Source organism: Epinephelus moara, chromosome 2, assembly GCF_006386435.1.
Source record: "Epinephelus moara isolate mb chromosome 2, YSFRI_EMoa_1.0, whole genome shotgun sequence".
In the NCBI taxonomy this organism is placed as follows: Eukaryota; Metazoa; Chordata; class Actinopteri; order Perciformes; family Serranidae; genus Epinephelus; species Epinephelus moara.
The window spans coordinates 24,560,367-24,577,768 of NC_065507.1; the positions used below are offsets into that span (position 1 = coordinate 24,560,367).

Consider the following 17,402-nt stretch of genomic DNA (forward strand, 5'->3'; position numbering starts at 1 on the left):
ATTGATGTAACAGCAAACAACTATTCGTTTTCCAAAGATACAGTAGAGTAACAGCATCTCAAGCAGAGATTAGGTTACACCCCCTCTGTGTGTGCTGTGAACTGAGCTTCTTTGTTCATATAATGGTGTACTGCCTTGTTTGAAACATTCTTGGGGACAAAAAATGTTGCATCCCTCTGGCTACGGGCAAACCGCAACTTCACTGTACTTCACTTTCACCATCAACCTTTTATATCCCTTTTTTTTAACTGTGTGCCACATCATGGTGGCAGCCGGCGAAGGAAGGCTGTCCATGCATCCCTTTTTTAGGCAACCTTTTCTAGTGTTCCCAGGTGAGATGAGATATGTACTCACTCCAGCATGTTCCGGGTCTTCCCCAGGGTCTCCTACCAGTTGGACATGCCTGGAAAACATACAAAGACAGCACTGGCTTGACTCTTAGCTCTCTCTAAATGTCTAAGTTCTTCACCCAGTCTTGAAGAGTGAGACCAGCCATCCTATAGCGGAAACTCATTTCAGCCACTTGTATTCACAATCTCATTCTTTCATTCACTACCCAAAGTTCATGACCATCGGAAAGGGTTGAAACGTAGACTGCTGGCTAAGCTAAATCCACCATCTTTCAGCAGCAAACCATGGCCTCAGACCTAGAGGTGCTGACTAATTCCAATCGCTTAGCACTTAGCTCAGCAGTCTTGTGAATCCAAAGGAAAAAACATCATCTAAAACAACAGAAACACAACTCCAGACTCTGCTTCCATTGGCTGTGCCTTGAAATCCTGTCCATGAAAATCACAAACAAATTTGGCAAAGAGGAAAAACTCTGGTGGAGGCTAAAACCTAGGGAAATTTGTATGACTTTGTGTACTGTCCCAGACCTCCAAGCAACACTAAAGAGGCATGTCAGTCAAGACAGCCCAACAATGTCCATATCCTTCAATATCTCAGGGCAAATCTCATCCACACTTTGCGCTTTGCCATCAGGGAGCTTCTTGACTACCTGGGATACAGCTCTCAAAGATATGTTTGTGGTTTTTTTCTGAGTCTTGAACTCTGCCTCCTTCACAAACAACATGCTGGTTGAGTTCAGCAGGTCCTCAAAATGCTCTTTCCACCATTCAACAACATCCCCAGTCCAGGTTTGCAATTCTTCTCTTCTGCCAAAAATAGCCAGAACCAAACTTCTTGAGCTCTTCCTGAGTAGTCTAAGTAGTTTGCCAGATATTCATTGAGGCCCACTAAAAGTCCATCTAACAAAGCCTCTTCAAACTCTTTCTACACCCAGGCTTGTGCTTTGGCAACTTCCATCGCTTTTGCACCCCAGTACTTGACATGTCAGAAGACCTCTCCTTTTAGCTTGATGCCCCCCTTCAACTGCCCAGCAACAGTTAGCAACTATCTGGTTAAAAAAGTAGAGCATTGAGCAACTGAAAAGATGTGGGAGATATAGGCAACAATACAAGTGTAGTGACATTCAATGCTACACAAAACTAAGGCTTAAAAGGTGACATGTCAATTTTAGAAATGATAGCCTTGTATTTAATCTGATTTCAAAAGCATGCCATTTTTAACCAAACACAAAAAAACAATATTATTATTTAAAAATTCATTGCATCAAATATGCCAAACGTATACTGACACATAAGTAAGAAGTACGCTACATAAATGTATGCACAATCTTTGAAAAGCATATCAAGGTTAACGCCCCAGTGTGAAAAAATGTATTTAATTTGAGTGTATTTGAAATTGCTCCAATTTCATTGTGTATAGGAAAATGAGAAATCCCTGGCAATATTGCAGTCAACTTGTTTTCAGCCCATTCATTCTGAGGCTTCTTTGGTCACAGTCATGGAGGGAGAAGGGAGGGATTGAGGCATTTATATGCAACCAACGCAAATCACAAGGTCAGAAATTATAAAAGGTTCTGTATGCAACATTCATGCTATAATATAGCATTCCACCATTTGCCATGGCACGAAAAAAGGGAACTATTGGCATCCCGAGCAGAGAACACAGTCACACTACCTCGTGTGTGTGTTTTAATTAGAGCTTCTCTGTGGTTTGTTGTGGAAAGCCAGTTCGTGTGTGCATGTTAGTGTATTTGTGTATCCCAGTGGCCTATTCATCGCAGCTGCTTTGCATTGCGCACATATGACAGTTGGTGCTACTATCGGGATGGCGTCATCGTGGAAGCATAGTGTCCACCCTCTGTGTCTGGGTCTTGGGTTAAGACTGTTAGCTCTGTCAGCAATGTTGATGTTGTCTAGTGCTGTTTATGGAGTTAGCACTGCTAGCTGCTAGCTGTCCTGATGTCATACGTTCTGAAGTTTGCATAGAGCCACTCTAATTATGATGGAAATTACAAAGTACTTTCTTAACTAAATATGTAAATCTGGAACTGAACTTTTGTTTGTTTGATTTGTAGAGTACTTTGGTTATATAAAAAACCTAATGGCTTGTAGCAAGGGTCCTAGTACCCTACACTCCTGCAGTACCCCCACAGGACTGCCTTGGGGACATAGTCCTAAGCCTTTTCCAAGTCCATAAAACATATGTTACACTGCCAAGACAGAGTGCACATTGCTCCCCATGGATATCAGTCAGTCAGAGCCTTGTTTCCAGCACCCTGCAATAATGTTTGTCATGAATGCTGAGCAGTGTGAATAAACCTGATAATTGGAGCACAATTACTGGTCTCTTTCTATGAAATTGGGAACCACATTCCCGGTCTGCCACTGCGCAAGCACTGTCCCGAACTCCATGCAATACTAATGAGGTGTGTGAGCCAATATCAGTCCAGATCCTTCAGCATCTCAGGCTAATGTCAACCAAACCTGGCCCCTTGCCACTGAGGAGCTTCTTGACTATCTGATTTCTGCCAGGGATATGTGTGAAGTGTTCCCCTAATCTTCAAAGTGTGCCTTCTCCACAGAGGACATGTTGGTTGGGTTCAGGAGTTCTTTAAAGTGCTCTCTCCACCATTTAACAATCTCTTCAGTTTAGATCCACACTTCTCATTCCAACAACAGCAATGTGCCAAGCCCTGTTTTCCCTTCCTGAGTTCTCTAACGGTTTGCCAGAACTTTCCTGAGGCTGACCGAAAGCCCTTCTCTCTAGCCTCCCCGAACTCCTCCCACACTCAGATTTTTGTTCTGGCAATCATTGTGGGGGCAGCCCCTCTTGCCCCCCAGTACTTGTCTGTTGCTTCATGAGACCCTGGGACTAGCGAAGGCCAAAAGGTTTCCTTTTTCCGCTTGACAGCCTCATTTACCTGCCCAAGCACCATCAGACAGGTAAAATTACCAACTACGTAGTGAACACAGTCAAGCATTTGGCAGCTAAATAGTTGGTGGAGACCAAAACAGAACTAAAAGGAGAATCAATGTCGGACTTACATTGATCAGGTACAATAGCCATAAAACTTCATAAGGTGACAATGTTCCATGTAATGCTTGTTTCCCTGCTCCCATCCATCCATTCATCCATCCATTGTCATCCGCTTATCTGGGGCTGGGTCACGGAGGCAGCAGTCCAAGCAGAGCACCCCAGATGTCCCTCTCCTCAGCAATGTTTTCCAGCACCTCCTGGAGGACCCCAAGGCGTTTCCAGGCCAGATGACATATGAAATCCCTCCAGCATGTCCTGGGTCTGCCCCGGGGCTCCCTACCAGTGGGATGTGCCTGGGACACCTCCAACAGGAGATGCCCAGGAGACATCCTGATCAGATGCCCAAACCACCTCAACTGACCCCTTTCTATGCGAAGGAGCAGCAGCTCTACTCCGAGCTCCTTCTGGATGTGCGAGCACCTTACCCCATCTCTAAGGCTGAGCCAAGCCACCCAATGGAGAAAACGTATTTTCGCTGCTTGTATCCGCAATCTAGCACAGCACCCACATCACTGCAGAAGCCCTACCAAACTGCCAAAACATCTCATTCTCCATTCTACCCTAACTCGGCAACAAGAACCCAAAATACTTGAAATATCTCACTTTAGGCAGTAACTCTCTGCCAACCTGGAGGGGGCAATCCACCGATTTCTGGCAGAGAACCATGGCCTCAGATTTGGAGGTACTGACTCTTATCCCGACCACTTCACACTCTGCTGCAAACTGCCCCAGTGCATGCTGGAGGTCATGGTGTGATGAAGCCAATGGAACCACATCATCTGCAAAAAGCAGAGATACAATTCTGAGGTCCCCAAACTGAACCCCTTCCTCCCCCCAGCTGTGCCTTGAGATCCTGTCTATGAATATCACAAACATGGTCTATGACAAGGGACAACCCTGGCAGAGGCCAACACCCACTAAGAACGTATGTGACTTTGTGCTGATTATGCAGACGCAGCTCTCACTTTAGTCATACAGGGACTGGATGACTGGTAGCAATGAGCCTGGTACCCCATAGTCCTGCAAGTCCACAAAACACAAATAGATTGGTAGGGCAAAATCCCATGACCCTTCCAGCAGCCTTACAAGGATTAAGAGCTGGTCCACTGTTCGACAGCCAGGACGGAATCCACATTGCTCCTCCTGAATCCAAAGTTCAACAATCAGTCGGAGCCTCCTTTCCAGCACCCTGGAGAAACTTTAACCATGAGGCTTAGCAGTGGTCCCCTTTTTTAATAATGGGGACCACCACCCCGGGCTTCAAAGGTGCAGGCATCATACCCGAACTCCACGCGACACTGGAAAGGCATGTCAGCCAAGACAGCCAAACCAGAGCCTTCAGCATCTCAGGGCGAATCTCATCAACACCTGGCGCCTTGCCACTGCAGGCTCTGCCTCCTCCACAGTTGATATGACAGCCAAGTTCAGGAGTTCCTCAAAGTGCTCCTTCCACTGCCCAACGATATCCTCAGTTTGGGTCAGCAGTTCTCCTTCTCTGCTGAGCACAGCCTGAGACAAACCCAAGAGGTTTTTTCAGGTGATAATGTTGTATGTAACACTTCTTTCACTGCCCCCAAGAGGCACTTAAAACAAGTCAAAACAAAACTAGAAAAGTGCACTCAGATGCAGATCAAGGCTGATCGCTGCCACACTAGACGATTAATGATTCCAGCAGATGTGGTGCAGCACGTTTCAGAAGAGTCTAACAAGCTAAGAAAAATATGTAACTAATTTATTTTTGATGAAACTGTGATGTGTTGCACAGAGCAGACTGAGTTCACTGTATGTAAAATATAGATACAATATAATTATGAGGATGAATGCATTTTTAAAACACAGCCACAAATCTTTGATCCATGTCATTCATGACTGAACTTTTAACAGCATTAGCTTTGTCTGTAGGCCACGGTACATCAAAGTAGGAAATAACAACAATGAATTTTTTTTTAAATAGACAAAAATTCAAATGTTTAACTACATAGCCTATTCACTTACTTTGGGTTGAAGCACCATGTGGTGGATCTAACAAAACTGGGTCGCAGCCATGGTGGCTGGAACACAGTGCAGTAGCACTCAGTGGAATTTGCCCCATCCTGCTCACTTACCGTCAAGATAGTGTCAAAAATGACAAAAAAATGACTTATTCATATGGTATCCTGCCTCACTTTAGTGGATTGTAACATATAACATATACAATTAATCTGCAGATGCTCTGGTTCAAAATAAGACCAAACAATCTTATGGATGTCAGTTTTTTTTAACTACAATAAAGGCTTACGTGTGGCCTACAACAGACTAAGATAGGCTTTATGTTTGAAGGCAAGTTCAAGTTCTTCAGAAACTTTGCAACACCAACCAGCTGCTGAAGAGGAGTGCGGAGTCAATGATGGTTTAAATGAGTCAATGAAACAGTTTTGAATCACTGTACAGTATTTGAGATTAGCTGCAGACAGAAAGATCCATACACTCTCACACAGACACACACATACACACACACACACACACACACACACACACACACACAAACGACTAAACACATGATCCACTCCAGGCAAACATAACAAAAAGCATTACCGTTAATGTAATGCTAACAGTACTGTTGTGGGGCATTTCAGTTTCCCTAATGATTCTTATTTTCTAAATTTTTCATCATCTTTAGCCTGCATTATTTTTAAATTTTTAAAATTACAATTATCAATTCAAGTATAAATGCATCTCCATAATGTTAAAGGATTATTAAAAAAACAATGTTGAGAGCACAACTGAGTATTCTTATCCGATAAGATATGCATTTAAGTTATTCAGAATAGGCAATGGCCAGAAACTGTTTGTTGTTTGGACACCTTCTTCTTGCCCCACCCTGTAGGTCCTCAGAGATAAATCATCACTGCTCTTATGTTCTATTTATTTTTTTGTAAAGGCTGCACCAAATTGTATAAATATGGGTGCAAATATTTAATTCACATTAAGGCACATATAAACTCACCCCGTGGTTTAACTCTCTTAGACAATATGGTGTCTGTGCAGAGGTGGCCAGAGAAGTGTTGGGCAATCTTACAACTATTGCTGGTGGTGTCTGTCTCTCAGTGTGAGGAGCTGGTGTGCAGACGGAGAAGGGATCCTGAGAACCCCCAGCTATCTAATGGTGGAGACATTATCTTAGGGGGAATCCTCTCTTTCCACAGCAGCTGGAAAACCAGACAGGACAACTACATGCACAAGCCACTGCCACTGCAATGCACCAGGTAAATTATACTGTAGAAATCGATTTTGATTTTGATTTATATGTGGAAGTTCGTAAAGATACAAAACAGGTACAAATACTGCTAATAACATAATAATATATATCAAATTGAATATTAAAATAAGAAATATTGCCTCTTTTATGTAATACCATTAAATGCTTTGATTTCCTGTGCTACTGTTTGAATTCCAATAATAAATTGTATGCAATTCCAATATTTATATCTATCAACATCTAGTTTGAATTTAAGAGCTTTCCAGCTTGCCCAGGCTATGCGCTTTGCCATAGTGGAGATTAATAACAGGACAGACCTGCTGCCTGGCATCTCTCTGGGCTATAAGATCTATGATGCCTGTCGCTCCATGGCCAGAGCTGTGAGGGTTACACTGGCTTTGGCTAATGGTAATGAGGTGTTATCTGCACCCTCGAAAGCACCATGTGCCAGACCAGCCCAAGTGCAGGCCATTATTGGAGAGACCTCTTCCTCTCCTTCCATGGCTATAGCTACTGTAATCGGAAGCTTTCATATCCCAGTGGTGGGTAAGATTGTTCAAAATGAATTAATGAGATTAACTTTAGTTAATAGTCATTTTAATGTTAACAACAATGAAATGATAATTGAATATTGTTTACTAATTATTAACACTGCAATATTTATGTTAATTTAACAGTATTGTTTCAAATATTGTAACTTTTCTCCACCATATTTTGTATTTCTTCAGGATTTAAATATTTAACACTTAAGAAATTATTTGCAAAAAAACATTATATTGATGGACCAGATATTTTTAACACTTTGTTGATTGGTTTTTAAAGTGTTTATACCCATCATTTGTATGTTTATTATACAGTTGCAACTGATGATTTTACTTTGTTAAATGGTTAATAAATATTGTGTAGGGCATCTACAAAAAGTGCACCATTATACTGGACAACCATATGATGTTTATAGACGATTTAAAAAACAATTATTAACCATTAACAAACTCTTACTGCTATCTTGTCTGATGTTATATTTTTTCGACAAACAATTTATTTAAGATTTAGAAATAAGTTGATATCATTTTCAGATAGGCAAGAAAGGACATGAAGTGATAAAGTTGTAAAGTAAATATATCTGGCATTGGCAATTGTTGTAAGTAGTAATTATTTAATATATCATTGTTTAACAGTGAAGTTATTAAACAAATCAATGACCTTTATTAACAATAAATTTACCATTTATCAATTATGATTATTTCTGAGTGTTTCCACATTGTAGTGTGTTGTGTGATTGTATTATATTTCAAATATTTATCTCAGGATATCGTTTTTATTTTTATTTTTTTCTCCTAGATCAGCCCCTTTGCCACTTGTGCTTGTCTCAGTGATAAAACCAAGTACCCATCCTTCCTCAGGACAATACCCAGTGACGACTACCAGAGCAGAGCCCTGGCACAGTTGGTCAAGCACTTTGGTTGGACTTGGGTTGGAGCTATTAGAACGAATGATGATTATGGGAACAATGGCATGGCCACATTTACAGAAACAGCCCAGCAGCTGGGCATCTGTCTGGAGTACTCTGTATCTTTCTTTAGAACAGATCCACCAGACAAATTACAAAAGATAATTGACATCATCAAGGCTTCCACTTCCAAGGTGATTGTCACTTTCCTCGCCCTTGCCGATATTGACATGCTAATACATGAGATGTCTCACCACAACTTGACTGGGTACCAGTGGGTCGGTAGTGAAAGCTGGATCTTTGATCCTGAAACTGCAGCCATAGATAAACATCACATTCTGGACGGTGCCATAGGCCTGTCCATCCCCAAAGCACATGTCAGTGACATGAGGGAGTTCATGTTGGATGTGAAGCCTCTCAATTCATCTGGTAATGAACTATTTACAGAGTTTTGGGAGACATTATTCAGCTGTAAGTTTAAGCAGTCAAAGTTGTCCAGAGAGAATCACAGAGAATGTACCGGACATGAAAATCTGACTGGAGTGCAGAACAGCTTCACTGATATGTCACTCATGCCTATCTTAAACAATGTCTATAAAGGAGTGTATGCTGTGGCCCATGCACTTCACAGTATTCTTAGTTGTAACTTAACATGTAACATGACGGTACAGCTAGATCCATATACGGTGAGTTCATAAATAAATCACGATCATGGTGTATTGCCACCAGGCCTATAAGCTGTTTGTCAGATAATGATCTACATTGATTCATGTCTTTTTAGATTTTACAACACATAAAAAGGATTCATTTCAAAACAAAGGAAGGAGAGGAAGTTTACTTTAATGAGAATGGAGACCCAGCAGCAAAGTATGAAATTATAAATTGGCAGCCAACAGAAAATGGCATTGTGGACTTTGTCACAGTTGGTTTTTATGATACATCTTCACCTGCAGACAAACAGCTGAATCTACAAAATGAGTCTTTAATTTGGGCAAATAACTCACAACAAGTAAGCTACTGTAATGTTCATATAGTCTATTTTAAAAGTTAAATGTTGTATGTCACTAGGTGTTGTGTCATAATGCTTGTTTAAGGTGCATCAAACTGCTTAACAGAACCTAAAAAAGACAGTACCTTGTCAACGTGAATGCCAGCATATTTTCTTTTAATCATTTTGTTAATGTAGGTGCCTGTGTCAGTTTGCAGTGATAAGTGTCCTCCAGGAACTCGCAAGGTTCTCCAGAAAGGAAAGCCTGTCTGTTGCTATGACTGTTTAAGATGTGCAGAGGGAGAGATAAGCAACATTACAGGTGTAGTATTATTTTGTCATTAGAAAAAAAATAATAAAAAAATAAATAAATATATATATATATATATATATATATATATATATATGTACATAAATATATATATATACCTGTTGAGGTTTTTACATCTCTCTTTCTAAAACTGCAATTATTGAGATTGGGAGAAATTGTGTTTACAATTGGACTGAAAATTGAAATTGTAAAAAAAAAAAAAAAAAAAAAACCTTACAGTGCTTAGTTGTTAAGAAAAACAACATAGCAAATACAATCAAAAATAAAACTGTCATAAGGCTTTCCATTTATTTAATGGGAATTATGTGTTGTATGTCTTATAGAGAGAAAAACATCAAATGTACCTGACAAGGCTTGCACCTGTTTCAAAATCAATTTTCAGATTCTATCACCTGTGTGCGATGCCACCCTGAGTTCTGGTCAAATGAGAGAAGAGATGCCTGTGTAAAGAAGGAGGCAGAGTTTCTATCATATGAAGAGATAATGGGAGCACTGCTCACTGCAGCGTCCTTGCTGGGAACATGCATCACTGCTGTTGTGGCATTCATTTTCTTCACATACAGGAAAACTCCTATTGTTAGGGCCAACAACTCCGAGCTGAGCTTCATGCTGCTCTTCTCCTTGACTCTGTGTTTCCTGTGTTCTCTGACCTTCATTGGCCGGCCCTCTGAGTGGTCCTGCATGCTGCGACACACAGCATTTGGCATCACCTTTGTCCTCTGTATCTCATGTGTTCTGAGGAAAACTATAGTGGTGTTAATGGCCTTCGGGGCAACACTTCCTGGTAGTAATGTGATGAAATGGTTTGGGCCTGCACAGCAGAGGCTCACTGTTCTGGCATTCACTTTTGTACAAGTAATCATATGTATCCTCTGGTTAACAATTTCTCCTCCTTTTCCATTCAAGAACTTTAAACAATTTAAAGACAGAATTATTTTAGAGTGCACTCTGGGTTCAGCTGCACCAATCCACCTATCAATACCATGCTACATTTTACCTTCACTTATGAACAAGACCCCAAGTAGTCCTTCATTTGGGGCCATTACTCAATTCCAACCCAGAGGGGGTAATCCAGCATGTTTCAGCAGCAAAACATGGCCTCAAACCTAGAGGTGCTGACTAATTCCAGTCACTTAGCAATTAGCTCAGCAGTCTTGTAAAACCAAAAAAAAAAGCATCATCTATAAAGAACAGAAACACAATTTGGAGGACCCCAAACTGGACACTCTCCTTCCATTGGTGGTGCCTTGAAATCCTGTCCATTAAATTCACAAACAGATTTGGCAAAGAGGAACAACTCTGGCTTAGGCCAAAACCCAGGGAAATTTGTTTGACTAACTTTGTGTACTGTCCCAGACCGCCATGGAACACCAAAGAGGCATGTCAGCCAAGGCAGCCCAACAATGTCCAGATGTCAAACATCTCAGGGCAAATCTCATCCACACTTTACACTCTGCCATTGATTACCTGGGAGACAACTCTCAAAGATATGTTTGAGGTTATTTCTGAGTCTTGAACTCTGCCTCCTTCACAAACAACATGCTGGTTGAGTTCAGGAGGTCCTCAAAATGCTCTTTCCACCATTCAACAACATCCCCAGTCCAGGTTTGCAATTCTTCTCCATTGCCAAAAATAGCCAGAGCCAAACTTATTGAGCTTTTCCTGAGTTGCTAAGGGTTTGCCAGAACTTACTTGAGGCCCCCTAAACGTCCATCTACAAAGTCTCTTCAAACTTTTTCTACACCCAGGCTTTTGCTTTGGAGACTTCCGTCGCTCTTGCACCCAGTGTTTGACTTGTCTGTTGCTTCAGGAGACCCCTAGACAACCAAGACCAGAAGACCTCTCCCTTTAGCTTGATGCCCTCCTTCAACTGCCCAGCAACAGCTAGCAAGTACCTGGTTAAAAAAGTAGAGCATTTAGCAACTGAAAAGATGTTTGAGACCAAAACAGAGCTAAAAGGAGAGCAGAGGGAGATATAGGTAACAATACAGGTGTAGTGACATTCAATGCAAGACAAAATTTAAGATTAAAAGTTGACATGTCAATTTAGGAAATGATAGCCATGTACTGTAATCTGATTTCAAAAGCATGTCATGTTTTTTCGGTATCCCAACTGATCAAGCTTCTTTTTGCATGTTCTGACATAGCCCTCCCCTCCTCAGCACCGATTGATGATGTACATCCTCATGACATCAAGCAGCAACCTCCAGGGCTGAAAAATTAAGCCAGCATTGAATTGCCAAAAACTGCTTTTCCTTGAATGGCCAGTTAATGCCTGGTATACACTTCACAAGATCAGCCCGACGCAGCGACGTATGGTGTCGGCATGGATCGTGAACGACAATGAGTGTCGTACACGATAATCCATCGTTTCATCTTGTGTAGTGTGTCATAGTAGACGACAACCCACACCATGTCTGAGATGCCTCATTACATTCCAACAGAAAGTCTTGCATGTTTGATTTTCTTTTTGTCATTCACAACTTCTCCGGTCACAGCCGTCACTTTGACCAATAGGAACACAGAGCAGTCTGCAACTGTAGACAACTGTACAGCAACAACACTCAGCCTTTTTGATATTTCTTCTAGGGAAAGGGGAAAAATGATGGCATCAAACAGCAGAGGCACTTTAGCAACCCAGTGAGTACTGCCATTAGCATCAAGCTAGCAAACAATGTTACTTCTTCATGATGGAGATGGACATAAAATTAAACAATAAAAAAATTAGTGGCTTTTACTCACCACAACTGCAGAGGCTACCAGCTTCATTTGAAACAGACTATATTAGAAACGGGCTGTTACTCATTATTCCCTCTGCATTTATGTTTTTACTTTTTATTCGCTCCCGTTTGCCTTGATAAAGTTAATGCATCATGCCGTCATTTCAAACTGAACACTTCCTGTATCTGTATGAAATTGAAAGCCCATTATAACTTTGGTTGAGAGAATCCCTTCATTTTCTAAACAGGCTTTTATTGTGAGACATTTGCAGGAACGTGTTGTGGAGGATTCAGTAACTTGCACATTTGCGTATGGTACTTGGGGCAGCAATGAGTGTCGTACGCGTAGCTCAGTCCATAGGGACTTGGGTTGGGAACCAGAGGGTCGCCTGTTCAAGTCCGGACCAAAATATGGAGCGTGGACTGGTAGCTGGAGAGGTGCCAGTTCACCTCCTGGGCACTGCCAAGGTGCCCCTGAGCAAGGCACCAAACCTCCCAACCGCTCGGAATGCCTGTCATGGGCAGCCCACTCTGACATCTCTCCACTTAGTGCATGTATAGGTCCAGTTTGTGCATGTGTGTGTTCGGACCTGTGTGTAATTGACAACAGAGTGAAAAATTGAATTTCCCCACGGGGATTAATAAAGTGTATATAAAAAAAAAAGAAAAACAATGTAGCTCCTGCCATCTGCTGGCACATGAACTGACACAGTGACTGAAATAATAGTAATAATAATAAAAATAGGACAAGAATAATCCAATGACATCACACACGTCATGAAAAACGACCGGGGATAATTGGTGTGGACCATCGTGTAGTGTGTCATGTTGTTGGCCAAGTCACTGCACAATTTTATGACTCCACAATCGCCTAATAGGACATAGTGACTGTCAGAACGGACAGGGATATCGCTGTTTGTCAGTCTGGAAACTGAAGTCCCACAGGATCTAAGCCCTGTTGTTCTCCACCAGCTTTCGGTGGTATGTCCCACATTGGGATTTGGGTACTTGGAGTCTATACTGGGTAAAGATGTTCCTGTACACTATCCCAGCCACTTGATTGTGCCTCTCCATGTACGCTGATCCTGCCTGCATCTTACACCCTGCCACTATGTGCTGGACAGTCTCAGGGGTATCTTTGCACAGTCTGCACCTTGGGTCTGATCTGCTGCGACAGACCCTGGCCTCTATGGCCCTTGTGCTTAGGGCCTGTTCTTGTGCTGCGATGATTAGCGCCTCTGTGCTGTCTGTCAGTCCAGCATTCTCCAGCCACTGGTAGGTCTTCTTGATATCAGCCACTTCCTCTATCTGATGGTGGTATGCACCCTGTAGGGGCTTGTCTCTCCATGTTGTTTGCTTCTCTGCCTCTTTGCCCTCATCCAGTTTCTGTTGTATGAGGCATTCACTTAGCAGCTCGTCCTTTGGGGGCATCTTCTTGATGTACTCCTGGATTTTGGATGTTTCATTCTGGATAGTGGCTCTGATGCTCACTAGTCCTTGGCCTCCCTCTTTCCACTTAGAGTATGACTTGGGGTGGAACCCTCCATGCATGGCGAGGAGCTTTCTTGTCTTGATATCAGTGGCTTCTATCTCCTCCTTTGGCCAGCTTATGATCCCAGCTGGGTATCTGATGACTGGCAGTGCGTACATGTTGATGGCTCAGACCTTCTTCTGACCATTCAGCTGACTCCTCAGGACTTGCCTTACTTTCTGGAGGTATTTGGTTGTGGTCGACTTCCTTGCAGCGTCCTCATGATTTCCATTAGCCTGTGGGATCCCAAGGTACTTGTAGCTGTACACACACACACACACACACACACACACACACACACACACACACATATATACATATATATATATATACTGTGTATATATATAATTACATTCATTATATACATTCATTCCTCATTCATTCATTTTCCATAACCACTTAACCTGTCAGGGATCGGAGCCAATTCCACCTGACATTGGGCACGAGGTGGGGTGCACCCAGGACAGGTCATCAGACTATCACAGGGCTGACAAATAGAGACAGACATACCATTCAAGATCACACACACCTATGGCCAATTTAGTGTCACCAGTTAACTTAACCTGCATGTCTTTAGACTGTGGGAGGAAACTGGAGGACCCGGAGACAACCCATTCTGACATGGGGAGAGCATGCAAACTCCACACACAATCCCCCCCACCCCAAACAACCCACAGAAAAAGTGTTTGTACCAGGAGTACTTTGGTTATGAAAAAAACCTAATGGCTTGTAGCAATGGTCCTAGTACCCTATACTCCCCCCAAAGGACTACCCTGGGGACACAGTCCTAAGCCTTTTCCAAGTCCATAAAACACATGTTACACGGCAAAGACGGAAAGCACATTGCTCCCCATGGATCTGTGGTTCGACATCAGTCAGAGCCTCATTTTCAGCCCCCTGCAATAATGTTTGTCATGGATGCTGAGTAGTGTGATTAAACCTGATAATTGGTGCACAATTTCAAGTCTCCTTTTATAAAATTGGGAACCACAACCCTGTTCTGCCACTGTGCAAGCACTGTCCCAACCTCAACGCAATACTACAGAGGTGTGTGAGTCAATATCAGTCCAGATCCTTCAGTTTCTCAAGCTAATGTCAACAACCAAACCTGGCGTCTTGCCACTGAGGAGCTTCTTGACAATCTGATTTCTACCAGGAATATGTGTGAAGTGTTCCCCTAATCTTCAAACCCTGCCTTCTCTACAGAGGACATGTTGGTTGGGTTAAGGAGTTCTTTAAAGTGCTCTCTCCACCATGTGACAATCTCTTCAGTTTAGATCCACACTTCTCATACCCTGCCAACAACAGCAATGTGTCAAGCCCTGTTTTCCCTTCCTGAGTCCTCTAACAGTTTGCCAGATAATCCTGGTGGCCAATCAAAGGTCCTTCTCTAAAGCTTCCCCAAAACTCCTTCCACACTCAGATTTTTGTTCTGGCAACCATTGTAGATGCAGCCCTTCTAGCCCCCATGTACTTGCTTGTTGCTTCAGGGGACCCCCGGTACCAACCAAGGCCAAAAGGCCTCTTTTTCAGCTTGACAGGCTCCTTCACCTGCCCAAGCACCAAATGTCATACAGGTAAAGTTAGCAACTAGGTGGTGGACAAAGTAAAGCATTTAGCAGCAAAATAGTTGGAGACCAAAACAGACCTAAAGGAGAAACAATATTGGACTTATATTGATCAGGTTCAATAGCCATATCAACTTTATAAGGTGATAATATTCTATGTAATGCTTGTTTCTCTGCCCCCATCCATCCATCCATCCATCTGTTTTCATCTGCTTATCTGGGGCTGTGTCATGGGGGCAGCAGGCAGAGCAAAGCACCCCAGGCGTCCCTATCCCCAGCAACGCTTTCCAACACCTCCTTGAGGAACCCAAGGCGTTCCCAGGCCAGATGAGATATGCAATCCCTCCAGTGTGCTCTGGATATGCCCCAGGGCCTCCTACCAGTAGGATTTGGCAGAGAACCATGGCCTCAGATTTGGAGGTGCTGACTGTCATCCCAATCGCTTCACACTTGGCTGCAAATCACCCCAGTGCATGCTGGAGGTCATGGTGCAATGAAGGCAATAAAACCACATCATCTGTGAAAAGCAGAGATACAATTCTGAGGTCCCATACTGGACCTCTTCCTCCTCATGGCTGCACTTCGAGATCCTGTCCATGAATATCACAAACGGGATCGGTGACAAGCGACAACCCTGGTGGAAGCCAACACCCACTGAGAACATCTTTGACTTTGCACCAAGCACACAGACGCAGCTCTCACTTTGGTCATACAGGGACCGGATAGCCCGTAGCAGTGAGCTCAGTACCCCATAGTCCGGCAGTACCCCCCATAAGACCCTCCGAGGGACGCGGTCAAAAGCCTTCTCCAAGTCCACAAAATACTTGTAGACTGGATGGGCAAACTCCCATGACCTCTCCAGCAGCCTTGCAAGGGTAATGAGCTGGTCCACTGTTCCACGGCCAGGAGGGAATCCTGATTGCTCCTCCTGAATCCAGGGCTCGACAATCGGTCAGAGCCTCAATTCCAGCACCCTCGAGTAAACTTTACCCAGGAGGCTGAGCAGTGTGATACCCTGATAGTTGGAGCACACCCTCCGGTCCCCTTTTTAGAAAATGGGAACGACCACCCAGTTCTGACACTCTATAGGCACCACATCCAACCTCCACGTGACACTGAAAAGGCGTGTCAGTCCAACAGTGTCCAGAGCCTTCAGCATCTCAGCGTGAATCTTATCTACACCCGGCGCCTTGCCGCTGAGGAGCTTTTTGACTACCGAAGCAACCTCTGCCAGGGATATGTGTGAGAGTTCTTCAAAGTCTTCCTTCCACAACCCAATGATATCCCCAGTTCGGGTCAGCAGTTCTCCTTCTCTGCTGAGCACAGCCTGAGACAAACCCAAGAGGTGTGAATGTTGTACGTAACACTTCTTTCACTGCCCCCAAGAGGCCCTTAAAACAAAACAAAACAAAATTATAGCTGCTGCGCCGCAATGGTCGGGGCCGGGCAATTTCAGGCAAAATTAGGCAATTCTGAGCAACACACACACTAAAACAAAGCATATCACAACATAGAAGTTGAGTGGTGGTTGAAGTGATCAGACTCATAATATACAAAGGAAAGAAAAAACTCAAGAACAAGAAAGTAAGAATAACATTAACTGCTAGCAATTATGAACAAACTGGCCTGATCTAGCTTACAGCTAAACATTATCCATGGTGACAAAGATGAAAACATTTTTTAAAATGTAAAAGTAGCTATTGGATAGACTCTGCATATTGACTGATAGCTAAGCCAAATAAACAGGGAAAAGAGACAAGGGATAACAGGGAAAAGTGTTAATAAAGAGTATTTGTCTCTCCGCAAAACTGCGGAGAGACAAGGGATAACAGGGAAAAGTGTTGATAAAGAGTATTTGTCTCTCCGCAAAACTGCCTGGATCATAATTATTTTAACCTTGGTAGTCTCTAATCCACATAGCATGATACCTGAACATAGAACTTTCACATTAGAATGTCCGTTCTGCCTTAGCTGAGGCTTGAACTCACAATGTCTGAGACTGAGGTCTGTCTTCTATCTCACTGAGCTAACTGGCAAGTGACAGTTCATGTGTGGCTTCACAAATTGACTAAGCCAAGCATCAGGGTGCCAGACAGTAGCCATCCATGCCATGGAAAAGCAAATTTCAAAGTGAAAGTTCCAAAGCTGTTGCACATATGGTTGATTTGTTATGAATTTTCAAAGTTTTG

General features: G+C 42.9%; 1 protein-coding gene across 1 annotated transcript; it reads left to right on the forward strand.

Moving 5' to 3' along the window:
* Positions 1–6,441: 6,441 nt before the first annotated feature.
* Positions 6,442–10,504, forward strand: LOC126401514 (extracellular calcium-sensing receptor-like). Its single transcript, XM_050062847.1, has 6 exons — positions 6,442–6,632; positions 6,870–7,167; positions 7,967–8,761; positions 8,857–9,084; positions 9,262–9,385; positions 9,777–10,504. The coding sequence occupies exons 1-6, from the start codon at positions 6,601–6,603 to the stop codon at positions 10,502–10,504; spliced, it is 2,205 nt and encodes a 734-aa protein (XP_049918804.1). The 5' UTR covers positions 6,442–6,600.
* The last annotated feature ends 6,898 nt before the right edge of the window (positions 10,505–17,402 follow it).

Bases quoted from the DNA above. Each gene is read 5' to 3' on its own strand.
- LOC126401514 (XM_050062847.1), top strand. From the start codon at position 6,601: ATGCACAAGCCACTGCCACTGCAATGCACCAG. The intron at 7,168-7,966 runs GTGGGTAAGATT...TTTTTCTCCTAG, and splicing joins GAAGCTTTCATATCCCAGTG to ATCAGCCCCTTTGCCACTTG. The intron at 8,762-8,856 runs GTGAGTTCATAA...ATGTCTTTTTAG, and splicing joins TACAGCTAGATCCATATACG to ATTTTACAACACATAAAAAG.